Source organism: Strix uralensis, chromosome 28 (assembly GCF_047716275.1).
Source record: "Strix uralensis isolate ZFMK-TIS-50842 chromosome 28, bStrUra1, whole genome shotgun sequence".
Taxonomy (NCBI): Eukaryota; Metazoa; Chordata; class Aves; order Strigiformes; family Strigidae; genus Strix; species Strix uralensis.
The window spans coordinates 3070064-3087527 of NC_133999.1; the positions used below are offsets into that span (position 1 = coordinate 3070064).

At 53.2% G+C, this 17464-nt stretch overlaps 1 protein-coding gene across 1 annotated transcript; it reads right to left on the reverse strand.

Annotated features, from left to right (window-relative positions):
* Positions 1 to 941: 941 nt before the first annotated feature.
* Positions 942 to 4716, reverse strand: NKX2-6 (NK2 homeobox 6). Its single transcript, XM_074852220.1, has 3 exons — positions 4593 to 4716; positions 2509 to 3103; positions 942 to 1110 (listed from the first exon to the last, which is right to left on the reverse strand). Exons 1-3 carry the CDS (start codon positions 4714 to 4716, stop codon positions 942 to 944), a joined length of 888 nt encoding a protein of 295 aa, XP_074708321.1.
* Between the last annotated feature and the right edge of the window lie 12748 nt (positions 4717 to 17464).

The following is a 17464-nucleotide window of genomic DNA, read 5'->3' on the forward strand; positions in this document are numbered from 1 at the left end:
TAAGAATTTTCCTGCAAGTAGAGCTGAGCTGGGACACCTCTGCTTTGCAGCCACAGCTTTACCATAACCATTAGTGAGATCTCTTGGTGCTGTCTGCTCGACCCCTCTGTCTGTATGTCTGTCCTGCTCAGCCTCATCACATGGCTCTTTTGTGGTCAGGTCTCTTTTCCCTTCATTTCTGGTGCCACAGTCTTGACTCGCCCGGTGAAAATAACCCATAGCTGATGAACAGTAATTTGGCCCAGGACAGGAGTTCTGTTCTGGGAGAAGGCTTGGGGGAACACGAGCTGGTTTGTGTGCCTGTGTGTATTTGGGAAAGCTCGTTTTTGCAGTGGTTAGAGTAGCGGGTAATTTTGGATTTGGGCTGGAAACAGGGGAGGTTTAAAGCAACAGCCCTGGCACGTGCTGCAGAGGGACAGGTGACAGAGGGGATCTGGCAAACACCACGGTTTTAAGGGTATCCCAACCCCTTCCCTTTCAGGAAGCCCCTCCAAAACATAGGAATGGACATAAACGACGCCTTCAGCACTCATGATTCCCATTTTCAGGCTTTTTTTCTGAGCTGGGGAGGGTAGCGATTTCCTTCTTAGATGCCTGTGTTTATTTGGGGGGACTTTCATGTGATTTCCCTCATTTGATTGCTGAACCTCAAAGGAAAAACCCTTGGTGTTGTTAAGACTTGCAGGTGAGCCCGTGCACCGGGGATGCCGCTGTCTGCCGGGGCTTTCCCCGACGCCGGCAGCATTTCCCAGTGCAAGGACCCAGTCGAGTCCCCTGGCTGCTCCAAAGCCGGGACAGAAACGCAAGATTTTGGGAGATATCCCCGAGTGAGTGCGGATGGAGGAAGGGGAGGAGACGGGGCAGCACCCAGCATGGCTGTCGCCTTACCCAGTCCTTTCCAGGGTCTCGGTGGGGCTGCAGAGCTCAGCCCAGCAGGACGGCTAGCCGGCTGTCTCGCCGAGAAGGTTTTTCTGGTTTGATTTGGACGTCAGGGCTGTCCCATTTGGGAAGCGAGAGAACGCCGGAGTGATGGGGCTGAGTGGGATTAGAGATAAAAGCTTAATTGCCTCCTGCAAGTCTCTTTTCATCAAACACTGGGAGGATAAGAAGCTGTCGGGAAAGGAGCGGGGAGGAGGGGGCAGCAGCTCGCTGGGGAGGGGAGATTTTGCCTGTCCCGTGTGGTAGGAGTTGTGTGCAGGTTGCTGTCTGGCTCCATCACTGGGATATCTCAGCCTCGTAGTGGAAAGATCTCTGTTAAACCAACGTTTTGCATCAGGAATTGACCTTTGTGTGTGTTTTTCCCCCCTCCCCGATATGAGGAAACCCTGCACTGGGGGTCATGGGCAGTTGGATGAGTGGGTCGGTCTAACGAGGTCTCAGTGGGTTTATTCTCTGAGTGCGAGGCTGTGGGTTTGTGCTGCCTGTTCGGGAAGGGGCTGTGCTCCCCTTCGATCACCCCGGGACACTGCAATGGCATCCAGCTCTCCTGCGTTTCATAAATATATATATATATATATATAAACATACATACAGTCCTTTGATCCAGGGAGGCACTTGATGCCGATGGATCCTGCACCTCTTGGCTCAGCACCGGTGGTGTTGGTGTAATTCAGGCAACACCAACCCACCGTGTGATCCCGTAACTACGGGGCTGCCCCTCGCAGCTGCCCCACCAGGTACCTACAAACCCATTTTACCCGTAAGGAAACGGCAACAGAGAGCTGAAAACACTGAAAACTGCCAAGAGTTAGAGAGGGGGTTAAAGCTTGGGAGCTCCACAAGCTTGGACTACAAGGCAATTATCTTTCTGGGTTAATTATTCAGACTGGTTTTGTTCGGTTGTTTTTTTTTTTCCTTTGGGTCAGATTGTGATGCTCAAATGCGAGTTGTGGATAGGAAAAGTCAAAATACTAAGTGAGGAACGGCGAGAGAGTGAAAACACACAATTTCATCGATTTGTTTTTATTTGCAAATAATAATAATAAAAATAAAGACAGAAATTAACACCTGCGCTGGGAGATATTAAGAAATATAAATGAGAAATGTATCTCAAAAGATTAGAGGAACTCAAAACATTAAATAGTGTTCACCAAAAAGTGAATGCACAGTGATGTGCACAGACCCTGTTTTCCAGTTGTCCTTAGGAAGAAAACCAGTGTTCACACCCTCTTGATGGCCTGTACTGGCTTCCTGGAAGATCAAACCCTCTGAGAGCAGGAAGGGCCAGACTCCAAAACGTTTGTGTTTAAATAAATAAATGCCCTTTGCCATGGGGTCCCCAAAGCCACAGTGCCAGAGCGGCAGCGTCCCCCTCTCTCCTGACCTGCCTCTGCAGAGACGTGACCGCACGAGCTGCCTGGAGGGGACGGATGCTCCGTAGACGTCCCACTGTCCGGGGTGTCTGAACCCTCCGGATTTGGTTCCCGTCCCGACGAAGGCTGGGCTCTGGAGCAGAGGGGGGCTTTCCTTGGCGCTTTTCCAGCGGTCCTGACCCCCGTGGTCACCTACCAAGCCCTGCTGCCCACTGGCACGGTGGCTTGCAGGCACGCGGGCTGGTGCTGAGCCACGCTGGCCGTGCTCAGGCTCACGTTCATGGCGGGGCTGGTGGAGGTGGTGTTGGGGGGCACCCCGGTGTACCCCCCCCCGTAGCTCGCACCGTACGGGCTGCTGCTATAGGCACTGTAGTAGGAGTTATAGGGGTAAGGGCTGGCGGTGATGCTGTATGGGGCTGGGTAAGGCTGGGAGCCCCCAAGACAGGGTTTGCCATCCCTGACCAGCACAGGCACTGCCACCCTCCGCGGGGGCAGCGGGTGGGCAGCCAGCTCCAGGGATTTATCCTGCCGTTGCCTCTTGCACTTGTACCTCCGGTTTTGGAACCAGATTTTCACCTGCGTGGAGGTGAGCTTGAGCACGCTGGCCAGGTGCTCCCTTTCCGGGGCGGAGAGGTATTTCTGTTGCTTAAATCGCTGCTCCAGTTCAAACACTTGAGCTTGGGAGAATAAAACCCGGGGTTTTCGCCGCTGTCGCTGCTTGGGGTGGTGGCAGGGGTCAGCTTTCTTCTCGTCCACCTCGAAGGGGTGGCCAGGCAAACATTTTCCTGCAGCAAGAGAAACCCGAAGCGAAGTGAGACCCAAGCGTGGTTCTGTCCCCAGGGAAAGTGTTTCCCAAGGAGGGATCGAATTGGGAACGGGCCCCCTTGGGAATACGATGAAGTAGGGTTTGAGAGTTGATAAATTTAATATGATCTTTCCTGTGATGTTTAATGGGAATTCAAGAAAATTCCATTTTTTTTGGATGGAATGAGACTGTTCCATGGATTTTGGATAATGCCTCCTTTCAGTCCCACCCGTGCTGCTGTGGGTGCTGCCACCGTGGCAGCCCCAGCCTGGAGGGACCCAGGGGAAGTGGGGTCCACTGCATGTTTGAGTACCCCAAAACACAAATCCCCTTCCCTCCCGTCCTGCTCCGGAGGGATGGAAGTGATTGCAGTCAGACCTCTGGCAGGATTTACCTCCGACACCCGAGGAAAGGGGAATCCTGCAGTTCTCAATCTAAGCAAAACCAGAAAAACAAAGGGGCTGGGAACGAAGGAGGAAAAATTGTTAGATCTGAGAGAAAATGCAAAGTTGGTTGTTGGGTTTTTTTGTGGTTTGGGTTTTGTTTTGGTGTTTTGTTTTTTTTTTTTTAATTTGCTGGATTTTTGTGTGGCAGGTGAGCTAGCTGGGGGTCCTGCACCACGATTGCTCCCCGGCTGGTGGGATGCTCTGGGGTGCCCTGACAGCCACAGCTGGGGTGCAGGGAATTTGAGGGGGGTCTGTGGGGAAATGGGGGTTCTGGGGCTCCGTCTGCATGTATGAAGCCGGCAAGGAGCTCTCCCCGGGCTCCTGTCACCCTCCCCGGGCTTCTTTCCCCCTCCCCGGCTCTCCGGCTCCGTGTCCCAGTGTCCCCCCGGCCTCAGGCTCTGGTTCTGCTGGTTTCCCCGTTTCTCCTCTCAGCAGCCACCGAGCAAAGGAAACTTTGTCGGATTTTAGCCGCGGGGAAAAGGGGGCCCCGTCCGAGCCCTCCCTCGGCGGCCGCTCCGGAGCAGCATCCCCGCAGCCGCCTCCGCGCCCCCGGCCCGGTCCCATTTACGGAGCATCGAACCGGGGGGTTGTGTCATCGGAAACGGTCGCGATTTGTGCCTTTCGGCTGAAAAAAACGCCGAACCAGCGATAGCTATCCCCCATCCCCGGGCCCAGTTTTGTTTCCCCGAGGGCAGCCGGAGCGGCGGGGGAGAACGGGGCGGGATGCGCGGCTGCGCCGGGGCTTGCCGGGCTGCCCGGAAAATGCCTCAAACAACCCCCAAAAAACAAACCCTGGGGGAAAAAAAAACTTAAAAGATGGGGAAAAAAAAAAAAAAAAAAAAAAAAAGGAGAAAACCCGCCATGACCCGCAGCGGGGAACATCGGCGGGATCGTGGCTGGAGGGGGCGAGAGTGCAACGGGCGGCTCCGCTGCCCTCGGGTTTCCAGCCCGGGGGAACGAAAGCGGCTCCGCGGGACCCCCCCCCGGCTCCGCCACCCCCCGTCCCCGCGGGTCACTTACGCGGCGGCGGTGGCTCGTCCTCCCCCCCGGGGCTGCGGACAGCCCGGGGGCCGGGGATGGCGCGGGGTCCCCCGGCAGCTCCCGGCCGCTCCAGGTTGAGGATGTCTTTCACCGAGAAGGGGGTGGGCAGCATCTTCTAGGGCCGGGGGTTTGGGGTGAGGTTTGGTCGGGGGGTGGGGGGGGCCCGTCGGATCCGCCGTGCCCTCAGCGGGGCTGTGCGCTCCGGGACCCGCTCCCCTCCTCTGACCCTCCTGCTGCCGCCGGGCCAGGCACCACCCCCGGCCCCCGCCGCCGGGCCGGGCTCGGGGGGGGGGTCCCCGGGGGTTGGGGGGAGCAGGGGAAGGCGGGTCGGTCCCCGGGCGTGGGGGGGCTCTGGCTGCTGCCCGGGATGCTCCGGCTCCCCGGACACCGGCTCCCCATGCGCTGCCCCCCCGCTTCAGCTCCCGAGGAAGGAGCCAGACCCCTTCCCCTCTGTATTTCCAAAACAAGGGGAAGCGAGAAGGGGGGGGGGGGATTTGGGCTGAGCTGCAATAAAACAAATCAAGTCGATTTTAGCTCCATTAAGGTCACATTAGCGAGCGGCTTTGGGAGATAAGGGCTGATAAGGGATGCAGACCACCTAGCTCCTGCGGGCTGCGGGGGGTAGATGCTCTGAGAGCCCCCACCAACATGGGCTGCCCTCCAACAGCACCACTGGGCCCCGGTTTCTGCCCCAGCTGTCCCAGTGCTGCCTTGGCGGGTGGGCACTGAGCTGGCAGACCCCCCCCCACCAGGGCATGGAGCGGGGCCAGGACCCCCCACATGAGTTTGGGGAGTGGGGCCAGGTCCTGGTAGCTCCGTGGGGCAGTGGGGAGGCAGTGGGGATCCCACCAGCCGTGGGGTGATGCTGGGCCTTATCTGAGCCCAGTGACCGGCTATTTCAATTAAAATTCCTGGCCGGCCTCAGGGGCTGGTGTTTGCTGATAGCCCTGACAGAGCAGAGCTAGTTTTTGTCTGGGCTGGGTCGGTATCTCCTGCACCACCGAAATAGCCAAACCGGACTGTTAGGGGAGGCTGAATAAATAAACTATCCAAATGCAGGCAAGGAAGTGAGGGGCTGGAACAGGAGGGAAAATAAATACAGTGGCTTGGGGAGAAAAGTGCTCACAGCCCCACAGGTCAGTCCTTGTTTCTGCGTAATGCGCGGGTTCATTCCCGGCCCCTGGAGTCTGTGTTCGGCTCTGTGTGCATTCCTGCCCATGGGACATCCCTGCACACAGTGCCTGATTTTCCGGTGTAAAGTGGGAATTATGAGCAAACACTTGGTGAGAAACTCTGAGCTCACTTTCCCCGGGAGGGTTGCAGAGTGTGTGGCGATGCCTTTGCAGGCCCCGGGCGCAGCTCCCCTTCAGCATCTGCTAAATCCCTTTGGTGGGGTAAAGCCCAGGCCCAGCTCAAGTGCTTTGTGTCGGGCTGCCCTCCTAGAGAGCGCTCGCTCTCCTCTGAGATGGCTTCAAGTTGTGCCGGCCCTTGCTGCGGGCCTGATCCTGCTCCCTCTACACTTGGTAGGAGCGTGAATTTTTCAGTGTGACTTTTACATGCTGAAAGGATACCTGGAGGTGCTTTTTTTGGCCTTTTTTGGGCTATTGAACTTGCCACCCAGACCCCAAAATTTCTAATCCCATACAGGAATGGCGCTGCAGCTCACTTAAACCAGCACCAGCTCCTCGAGTGTGCTCCCCACAGCCCCTCGCCGTGGTCCCCACGGACCAGTTTAGCTCCCGCAAACCCATTCTCCAAGGCCAGGGCTGAGCCCCATTCACAAAGCCCCTTCCCAGTCCCTGGCTGGATTCATTGCCATGTCTAAACGGCTTGTTTGGGACTCGAAACACCAAAAGGCGAGAGCAAACAGACAGTAACATTACACCTTGGCTTGTTGATGGCGGGAGGCAGCCGGCGCCAAGGTAAAATGCTTGGCTGGGATCGAGACGAGCAGGAAGGAATTGGGGTAAGTAGCTTTATCTGCCCCTAATGACTCGGTGCGGCCGAGATTAATGGAGAGGCTGGAGTTCAGCTCTCAGGACGTGCGGAGAGACGCGGCACTGGGTGGGTCAAGTTGGGGGAGAGTGAAGGAAAATGGAGTTTAACACAGGGCAGCTGGCAGCGGGGCAGGATTAGTGCCCCACAACCACCGTGGGGCTGTGCTGGCTGCTCCCCGTCCCGCTCCGTGTGCCCCCACGACTGGCATCCAGCCCCCCCTTGCTTGTGGAGCAGCCAGAGGCTTGGATGAGGCGTGTAAATCATCTCTGTAGGTGCTGCCCTGCCAAAAACTGCTGCCGAGCCTGCTCAGCCCTGGCCCCACTCCCTGCCCCGTGCCCAGGAGCTTTCCCAGTGCTGTGGCCACCGGCACTGGTGGGGGCTCGGGCCCTTCCCACGGTGCTGGGGATGGACCGCGGCGCTCGGCCGCTGCGTTTTGGCAGCGAGAGGCCACTGGGGGATTTCTGGGAAGAAGACTAAGAGGATCTATCACAAGTGATCATAAATCATTGGCTTCTTTTTGACTGGCAAGTTAATTTTATTACAACCCTCCAGGGACATTACTCCTCTTTTTAACTAGGTTAGATGAAATCAGGAGAAAGCTGCTTCTAGCCGCCGTCGGGCGTTTAAACAGGAGGATTTCTATAGCAGCAGCGCAACTGCAGCTCCCAAAGTATCTGATTTCTGGCAGCTATCGCCGGGACGCATCAGGATCCCGATGAGATGTCGGAGAAGCATCCGAGGCCCTGGAAACCCGACTCTGCCTGCCGGGAGTGCCAAGGGGCAGCCAGCCCTCCCAAGGCACTCCTGCACTTTGTTTTTAAAGTGCTCAGATCAAGGGAATAATGGGAATATAGACTATTGGGAATAATGGGAATATAATGGGAATAAAGGGAATAATGAGTGAGGTGGATGCACGGCGGGGTTGCAAGCGCAAAGCATGTGTATAGACATTTCTAAGGAGTTTGCAAATACTTTGATGCAGCTGAAACTAAACTTAAAAGGGTTTTCTATATCCTCTTCTTTTTCCCAGCTACTTTCTGTCCACCAGTGGAATAAAACAAAAAACAGAGAGAAGAAGTGATGGCAGAGAGCGGGCTGCAGGCGGGTGAGGGAAAGCAGATTCCTTCTCCAAGGCTTCCTAATAAACACTGAGGGGGAAAAAAAGCAGAAAAATGTACTTCTTTTCAGAATCCGTGGGATAAAAATAACTTTGAAACTTTAGTAACTTTTCACAGAGAAACAGCTTTCTGCCCGGCTCCGGGACGAAGGCCACGAAGGCAGAGGCAGGCAGCGGGTGTAGGCAGGGTGCAGGCAGGGTGCAGGCAGGGTGTCTTGACGTGCCGAGCGCAGGCAATACGGGCGCAAGGCTGAAATGCCAAACTTGGGGCAGCCTGTCAGCTCCTGTTCTCTCTTTATCTCTTTTTTCCCCGTTTTAGTCAGCTCTTGCCCTTGAGATAAGCCAGGACTTCCCCGGCGCTCTGCTCCGCTCCTGGCTGCTTTGGGCTGGGTTTAATCACCATTTTTTTTTAATCGATTATTTCTGGATTTTTGGGAACCTGTTGAAATCAGGGGAATTAAATGAAGGGGGGATTTCTCAGCTGCTGCTACAGCAATACCTGCTCGCGGGAGAGGTTTTCTGTGCCAGGAGGACTTTGGGATTGATTTAAACCAAACCTGTGTAGCAGCGCCCTGGCTCAAATCATTAGCCAGCAGTGCCCTCTGCTTGGACAGCGGAGATGTGCAGCTTTGCTTCTCCAAACTCCAAAGCTGAGCACAAAGAGGGGGGGGGGGGGAAATCCCCCCGTGCTCCTTCACCCACGCTGTTAAAGAGGAGTGGGTCAGCCGTGGGGCAGGAATTACACAATCGTTCAGGTCGGAAAAGACCCTTGGGATCATCGAGTCCAACCCTCAGCCCTGAGGTTTCGGGATTTTCTGCGTCACGCTCGGGAGATGAAAATACTGTTTGGTGTTAAAAGTGCTCTCGCCACCTTTTGAGCTGGGGAGTTATTTTTAAAAGGGATTATTTTGGTGAAATAATGAATAATTCAGTGTCCCCCAGTGCTGGCAGATGGAAAAAATGTGCGCTCACAAAATTATTGTGAGTTCTTGTCTGTCACTTTTTCTAACGAGACAGCTGTGGGGAGCATCCTCCATCAAATCTTGGGGCTACCTGCTCCTTCCCTCGTGCATTTCCATGACGAAGCGTGCGACCCTCTGCCTTGCAGCGGGCAGACAACTGTCTGCATCTGTGCGTGTTACAGCAGCGATGGGCCGGGCTGTGCTGGGGTGAGCGCCGGGGCCGGTGGCAGCACCTGGGCGAAGATGCTGAGCAAGGGCAGAATCTCCCCGCGGAGGATTCGCAGCCTCTGGGCTGCCCCTTCCCAGCCTTTGGACTTGGCAGTGTTAGATTGACGGTTGTACTTGATCTTAAAGGTCTTTTCCAACCTAAATGATTCTCTGATTCTATACCTGGATGTTTTGGTCAGACCCTTCCTGCTTCCACCCTCTTTCCCTGCAAAAGCAGGTCTGGACGCAGGCAGGGTGCAGCCTTTCCCCACCCTCCTCTGCTCCTGGGGCCGCCTGGGTGGCTATAGGGAGGATGACCAAGGAGCAGAATTTTCTCCTCTTTGTGTTTTCTGGGATTTAGCCCAATTTCTGGGGATGCTTTCAAACCAGGGCTGGGCAGGAGGTGGCGGCGGGAGTGAGGTGAGAGGAGGAGGCACTGGGGGGCTGCTGCGGGGGGGAGGATGGGTGCGGGCAGGCCAAGCGGGTGCTGGGTGGTGGGTGCTGCGGTGTGGCGGGTTCACGGACCCATCGGCCTTCGGTCGGCAGATGGCACAAGAGCCGTGGCTGAGCGCCTTGGGCAGGGAGCAGAGCTGCTGGGAAAATATAATTGGGAAAAAAAAAAAAACCAGAAGTGCATCACCCTGTAGCTCGCTGAGCAGCAAGGGTAGAGTCGGAGGCATTGCAGGCAGCCGACGCTGGTCCCTTCCAGCCTCCCCCACAGCTCCCAGTGAGTCCCAGACCATCATCTCTCCCACCGGCAGCTCCGTGAAGGTTGGAGCATCCCAAACTCTCCCTGGGCTTCCCGCAGCTGCATCCTGCTGCTTCGCCGGGCAGCGAGGCTGCGGAGCTCCTGGCTGGGTTATTCAGGAGGGAGCCGAGGGGTTATTTAGGAGCAGGGGGCTGAGGGGGCTTGTGAGGACGGTGGCAAGTCAAAAAACCCCTGGCTATGGCAAGGAAAATAGGGATGAGACGTGATGGGAAATGTATGGGGTGTTTGGGATGCAAACGCTCCTCGGGGAAGGGGGAATTTGGTCCGTGCCTCTTCGATGCTCAGCATGCACAGCTGCATTGCTGAGGTGTGTCCCCCCCTTCCAGCCACGTAAGTGGGGTGCAAAATCCTCCGCCGCCCTCTGAGCCGCACTGGAGAGGTGTTTTGAAAAGCTCTGCAGGACTGGGGAAAAGCTGAGCTGGCTTATCCCCCAGCCTTCCAATTTCACCTCCCCAAACCTCAACATCCTCACTTAAAAAAAGGGGGGTTTCTCCTTCACCCCACGCTCTCCATACGTCCCCGTCGCAAGCTGCCCCACGGTTTGCAAGGATCAAGCGCTGCACAAGTGTTCTTTATTATTGGTTTTGACAGGCTCGGTTAAGTGGGTGGACGGGGCCTGGCAAACGTGCTTGGGTTTGCTTTCTGCTTTGGAACAACTGCGGGGCTCACCACATCTGTTGGGTTTGTGTTTTGTTTTGTTTTTCTTTTTTTTTTTTTTTTTAATGGGAGACATTTATTTAGATTGAAGAAAGATCGCTTGGATGCTGGGCCAAAAACGTAACTTAAAATATCTGGACTAAATAAACTCCTAAAATAAGGAGAATTGCTTAATTTTTTTCTCTCTGATGTCATCTGTGGATGTCACACGCTGAAATCCTAGGCATGATAATATTTAAATAAAATGCTGCCTCAAATAATTCACAGGGCAGGGGGAAATGCATCATGTGTTATCAGCTAATACATGTCATAGATTTCCTATTTGTCCATCTACCCACCCTTAAACCATATAAACTGGCTGTGAGTAACTTCCTGAGCTGGAGTGAAATACGTGCTGAAGCAATCGGAGGTCAACCCGAGCAGCCCATTTGGTGCTTGTGTTTGTGGTGTCCTCTCTGGAATTTAATTTAAAAAAAAAAAAAAGAAAAAAAAATCGTGATTAATGATACAGCCACCAGCTCTGAGGGTGAGCAGTGTAATTTTCCTCTTTCAACTAAAAGGCTGCCAAAAGGAAGAGCCTCCTTAAAAACACAAGTGTGTGAATTGTGTGCGTTGAGGGTTAGAAACTCCTCCGCGGGTCTTGGCCTGACGGCTGGGAGAGTCGGAGTCTCCGGAGATCCCAGTCCCAGACCTGGCCCGTGTCCCCCTGTCCCAGCCGAGATGCTGCCGGGCTGCGGCCGTCCCCACGCTCCTTGCGGGGGCACAATCCCCCGGTGTACGCGCCCGTCCAGCCTCGCTGCCTCTATTTGCACGGCGAGTAACATTTCTCCCACTCCAGTAGGATTTGCTCTCATCTATTTTCACGTCACAGCAATAAATTTTGCCCTGGTTTGGCCTTTAAAAGTAACAGCACGCCGCAGGCATCTATTTCTAACGACCACAGGCATCTGCTGCCCGCGGCGCGAGCATCGCCCCTGCAGCTCCGCTGTGCTCGGGGCCAGAAGCACCACGTTGGTGCCCTTCTGCTGGTTTTGCTGCCTGCTCCAGCCCAAACCCAGACCCTCTTGCTCTAGGAGTCATACGGACGCTCACCAGTTTTATATCAAGCTGGGATTTACAGGGTACCCACTCCCGTTTGGGTGCAGGCAGCCCTGCGCAGTGTTTAGCAGGAGCCTGCGCTGCGTTAGAGGGGTTTATTTTCAGGCTGGGAGCAGCACAGCTAAAGTTTCACTCCATTATTCAGCTCAGAGGGAGATGAGGTTACGGAGCAGGGGAACGGCGATGCTGCGGGGCACCGCACAGCTCCTGCCAGGGGGTACCCAGGGCAGCATCCTCCTCCTGCCCGCAGCCAACGGGGCAGGCAGGGGAGAAGCTGCCTCTGCCCGCTCGCCCCGGCCTCGGAGCGGGTCCCGCCACAGTGGCCAGATGTGGCGACCGGCAGCTGCAGCTGGTTTCTACAGCCGCCAGTTTCACAATATTTATTTTTGCCTTTCACAGTTTTCATGGGCTGTTGTTGCGCTCAGGAACCATTTAGTTGGCTTAAACATGGCCCGTGAGCCGGTGCTGGCTGGAGGAAAGAGCGAGAACTTGTGTTATTTCCCTTCACACCATTAAACCAGCAGGCAGACGCGGCCGCGGGCCACTGTCCCATCTCACCGGGCTGTCCCAAGGCTTGTGGCCCCACGGTGGAGCCGGGGGATGCGTGGGGGGGTGTTGACCCTGGGTACAAGCCCACTGCCCCACGGGGATGTATTTGCTCTGCTCAGCGCTAGTTTAGGCATCTCACTGAGTTCTCCCCAAAACCAGCTCTGCCAATGGCTTTTTTTGAGAGGTCGCTGCTCTAAGCTGGCCCAGCGCGGCAGCCAGGAGGGGGTCGCTGCACCCCTTCCCAGCTCCACAAACCTGCCACCACCCTCCTTTCGGGCTGAAGCAGGGAGGGAGCCGTGTCCCCCAGCCCACGCCAGAGGGTGAGCAATCAGGGTGACAAAACGGCACCTTTCAGGGCCAACACATGGGCACGTGGGCTCAGGGGGTGCGAGAGGAGAGGAGTGGGTAGCTTGGCTCACTTAAAAGGCTTTTAAAAATACAACAAAGTTTCTTTACATTATTTAAAAGACTCTTTAAAGAGCAGCTGCCTCCTATTAATACCGCTCGGGCTGATAATCTTTGCTCGGATCTATCTTTAGAGCTCTGCCAGCATAAATGGGAGCTGGAGGTGCAGCGCGGGGGTGACGTCAGGCTGCGCGCCGGCTCCGGGGGCGGCCGAACCAGCTGAAAACACATCGGAGCCTCCCGGGAGGGGGAGAGCAGGGAGGAAAGCAAATAATACCCCTGGCTTTTGGGGTGGATTTGGAGAAACCAACCTTACAGTTGCCTGTTTGCTCTGAAATGTGTCTTTTTGTGACACTCGAGAGGAGTTTTTCGGGAGCAGTTGAACACGGCGGGGCTGAGCTCCCCGGCTGGGATGGGGATGCGGATCACCACGCGCTTTGTCAGCTCAGCTGGGAAATGGTTTAAGACCAGCTTGGGGAAAAGTGTGAAAGCGAGCATTGCTTTTTTTGCTGCCCAGTGCAATCTCCGTAGCAGTATTGGGAAACAGGCTGTGTTAGAGGCGGCTGCGCTGGGGTGCCAGCGACTGAACAAACCACACAAGAGTTTGCAGAGATGAGGCGCTGCCCCGAATCAGCCCCTGCTCCTCTCTGCCTTGAGTCCGGGCTGGAATCGAGACCATTCCCTGTTTTCAGGTGCCGTCCTTTGACGCAAGCACGGCTTCAAAGGGGACCCTGAATAATCCTGCTCTCCAGCGTCAGCGCCGTGGGGGGAAGAGGGTGAGCGGGATCAAAACTCTTTGACTTGCTTTTATTTCCTTTGCTTTCTTAATCGCTTCCTGACAGCCCCGGAGCTGCATGAGAAATCCTCCGGAGTGATGCTGTGCAAGGGCTGACGCAGCTTTCGCCCCGGTCCCAGCAGGGCAGCCGGGAGGGGTTTCGGTAGGGATTAGCACTGAGCTTCAGCTTTGCCCTTTGCCATGATGCCTGAATCCCAAACTTCTTGAGATTTTATCAATAATTGTCTTAAAATCAAATTGCATCTGAGCTGGGAGCTCCAAATGCCTCGCCGGAACAGCACCTCCATGTTTTCTTTCCTGTTGATTGCTTAAACCAAATCCATCCTTAGTTTGGCTCAGTTAGACTTATCCCAGGGGTGAACAGGATTTTTTGGGAGCTCAAATCTCAGCCGAGATTGGGATGTTGAAGGTGGCAGTAAACTGGGACAGTTGGCTGACTTCTTTTAAGGCACTTAGGGGCAATGAACGTGGCTAATCCTTCACTCAGCGTGCAAGAAACTTATTACCGCATTAAAACAACATTTACAACCTCAGTAAGGAACTGCTGCCTGCGTGACAAGCAGCCAGAGCACATCAGACCTCTCTGAGCACACATGTAATTTAGAAAAACCACTGTATTATTCATTCATTCATTCATTCATATCATGCCCATCAGCTGAATATCGGGGGATGGCTGAAAAAACTAACGCGCATCTTGCCAGAGCCTGGCCACACAGTGGGATGCGTGCTGCTCCCGCTGGCCTTTTGGTCAGTGTCTGCTTAGCAAATTGTTGGAAATTCAGGTTATAGGGAAGATTTTGCTCTCTATATGGCAAATGATGAGCTTTTTCTAACATTTTGTGTATCAGAGCAGAGCGTTTTTGCTCTTTTGGTGGCAGATGAAACCCTCAGTTGCTGCAAAATTGAGTAGGAGATGGTAAAGACGGGCACCGATGCGTGCAGGACTTCTATGACACTAACGTGACTTTTTTAGCTGTGCTTGGATGTGAAATTTGGGAAATGTCGCAGCCAGATGCTCCTGGCAACTCAGTTGCACATAAATGGGACGTGGGTGGCGGCTGTGGCTCGCTGCGATGGAGAAGGGCTGATGTTTGGGGTGGGATTGTCTCAGCTGGTGTCGATCTGCTTTTCCAGCCTTGCTGAATACCCGTGAGCTCAAACCAGGGCTTTGCCAAAGTGTCCTGAGTAGCCCCAAAAGGGGATGCTGGGAAAATCTTGGGTATTCGTGGAAAATTCCTCTGGGTGCTGATCTTCCCTGGAGCACCGAGGGGCCCCGAGGCTTCACACAAAAGGTCCCTCGTACTTGACTCTGATTAGTGACTAATGATGGGGGTGAGCATCAGGCTCCGTGAACTCCAAATACACCCCTAGGAAGAATAAAGCTGCACAATGCTGGGAGCAGAGCAGAACGCCTTTCCACACCAGAGGAAAAACCAATATTGTCCTTCTGGTAATCTCATTTTTTCGGCCAGAACATACCACTCCCCATCCTTAAGGGAAGTTTGCTCCCTGACCTGGGAATCCAGCTCCGGGGCTGGTGCATCTCCCCTGGGGCCCCTGTGGGTGGATCTGCCCGGAGCCCTTTCCTCTGATGCAGCGATAAAACATCTGCCCTCCCCAGCTCCATCAATCAAAGCTCTAACGGTGTCAGCAGGGCTCGGGGCTCGGGTGTCCTTCCCCGCCGGCACCCGCGCGAGTGACGAGGAGGAAAACGCTCGTGCGTCGTTGGGACTCTCTTGACTCACCGATGGCAGCTCCACCTAGCCAGTCACGCACTTTTCCGTGAGCCGCTGGGACTCTCAGCCTCCTCCTTCCTTCTTCCTGAGCACACTGTCTTTGCCCAAAGGAAGGAAAGATTTACCTCGGGCAGGAAAGATTCACGGCCACACGGCAGGAGCGTGTCCTGCCCGGCCAGGAGCCGGCGGGCGAAGGGGAAGGTTGGTGAGGCGGGCAGTTGAGTGATGCTCGTGTTAACTTGTGCACGAGAGCACTGGAGTGAGCCAACGTGGTGGAGGAACGATAAACCCAAGAAAATGTCTGTATTCTTATTGTTCAGATTAGTTTAATTTTTTAAATTTTCATGCTTGCAGCTCCTCTGTGAGTGTACCCTACAGGGGCCGTGCTCTTCACTGTGGCTGTAGGAATAAAGGCATTTAGGAAAAGATCAAAGGGCCCTTTTCCAGATAATTAGCCACGAATGTGAACTCGAATCCCACAGACAGACACCTCATTCCCATGAAAATCATGGCCAGCAAATAAAAGTGATTCTAAGAAACACATGTGAAACAGTTAAGCAAACAATGGCTCAGAAAGATTTTTTTAAGTCCTGAAAAAACTTCTAGGATTAATTATCAGCACAGTAATAAAAATAAATAGCTGGACTCTTTCTGCTGGTTCGGACTGTCTAAATTCCCCAGTTGAGAGCAAAATCGTGCTAGGGTTTGGGCACGACTGGCTGGAGATGGCTGATGATTTTATTGAGCCCGGCTCATTACTCCAAGCCAAACAGCACATCGAGAGAAGAGCAGGGATTTGTTTTTGCAGCACAAAACACTCCAAGCCTGTAGATGAAAAATAACCTTGAAAGAAATTCAAAGGAACCAACTGGAATTTTCTCCCGGCTTGAGAATACAGGGAACGCAGTTTCCATAAAATTTTTCTCTTTAAATAACCATTATGACCAGCTCAGTTTTGTGTGCCTGGACCCCCAGCATCAGTCCTGGGCAGGGGAAAGGCTGGAAGGGGAAACGGGAAGATGCAAGTAACAGGGATCAACCTTTGTAGCTACAGCCTGGGCTATCCCGGCATTTCAGTCTGCTTAAAAATAAAAACCAAGGAAGAAAAAAAAAAAAAAAGAGAAAAAAATCCTGTCTGTGTAAAAATAATTATGTTTCCCCCCCCCATGAACTCATACAGGTTTTACTAGTTTTTCCAGCTGTTGTCTGGAATAAAACTCCCATGTCTCTTGCAAGTATTTTCTGCCTAAGGTTCTCCATCCACTTGCAATGTGGATCCCTCTCCATTGCCAAGATAAGGGGGGTTTACAGCAAAAATTACCCTGATGTTATCTAACTTGGCCTTTTCGAGAAGGAACCCAGCCTTTGAGAATACACGTTTCTATACTGTGAGCCAGGTGAGGAAGAGTTGTCTCCTTGGAAAATGCTGATTTATTGAAAGAAAGTCATTTTTGTCAGCGCCTTACGCTGTTGAGCAATATCGTCTGTGAACTTTCAGTACATGCTGAGTATCCCTCCCTCTGACCAGGCCTTGGGAAGAGAAGGATTTCAAGCAGTGTTACCCCCAAAAATCCATCAGCATAATTTTGGCAATTGCTTTGCACTGAAATATATAAAAATCTCAATTGCATTTGCATAGCTCGGTGCCCTGCGACTGCGGGTTCCCTGGTTTATATGGTAAAGTCTGCATCCATTTGCATTTCTTCTGCCTTTTCCTTTCGCCTCTCGCCCATCGAACCTCGTGTGATGGGAATGACCACTGCAGAGTCAATTTGTTTGTACTTTGATTGTATTTTTAGCCTCCTACTTCACTTTTTTTTTTAAAAAAACTTCTTTCATATTCCCGGTCTCACTAGCTGAATCATGATGGCAAAGACAATGTCCTTTATTATATTGTGGAAGGGGTTTTTTTTCTGCTTTTTATTTTTCTAAGTTCACGGGAGGCAGGAAGTGAAGCCTGTTCCCAAATTTCACTCCGTCATTTTGCCCAGTGTCATTTGAAGTGCCAAAGATCACACTCCTTCGCTCCTGCTCTCGCTCTTTCTCTCTCTCCTCCCTTGCTCAGAACAGCAAAGCAAGCAGGAAGGGTGAGGACCAGGAAAATCTGAAATGATTTTCCCCTTGTTTTGTAATGAAACTTTAAAAAAAAGGACAAGACAAGAACATCAGTCAATCATGTACTTTGGGCCTTGGCCAAATCAAATTAACTCCTGGTCTGTTTGTTCCATTTGAAGATGATAACCAGGACTTTAACACACTCTGAGCAATCCATCGTCATCAAGCCGAGATTTCCTTTTCTAGGACTGTTTTCTGCACAGTCTTTCCACCACGGTGGCTGTTTTGATTAGCCCCCTGCTGCTGCCATTTTTTTAAAAATCAAAACCCTAGTTACTAGCACTGGTCTAAACATGTAATTTATTTTCTAACTCTTGAGAAGTTGTGGCACTTCAGAAATATTGTCACAGTTGGAGACACCAGGTAAAAATTTCCCATTAAATTTCCAATAATAATAATGAAAACAACAACAATAATAATAATAATAATAATAATAACAACCTCAAACCCC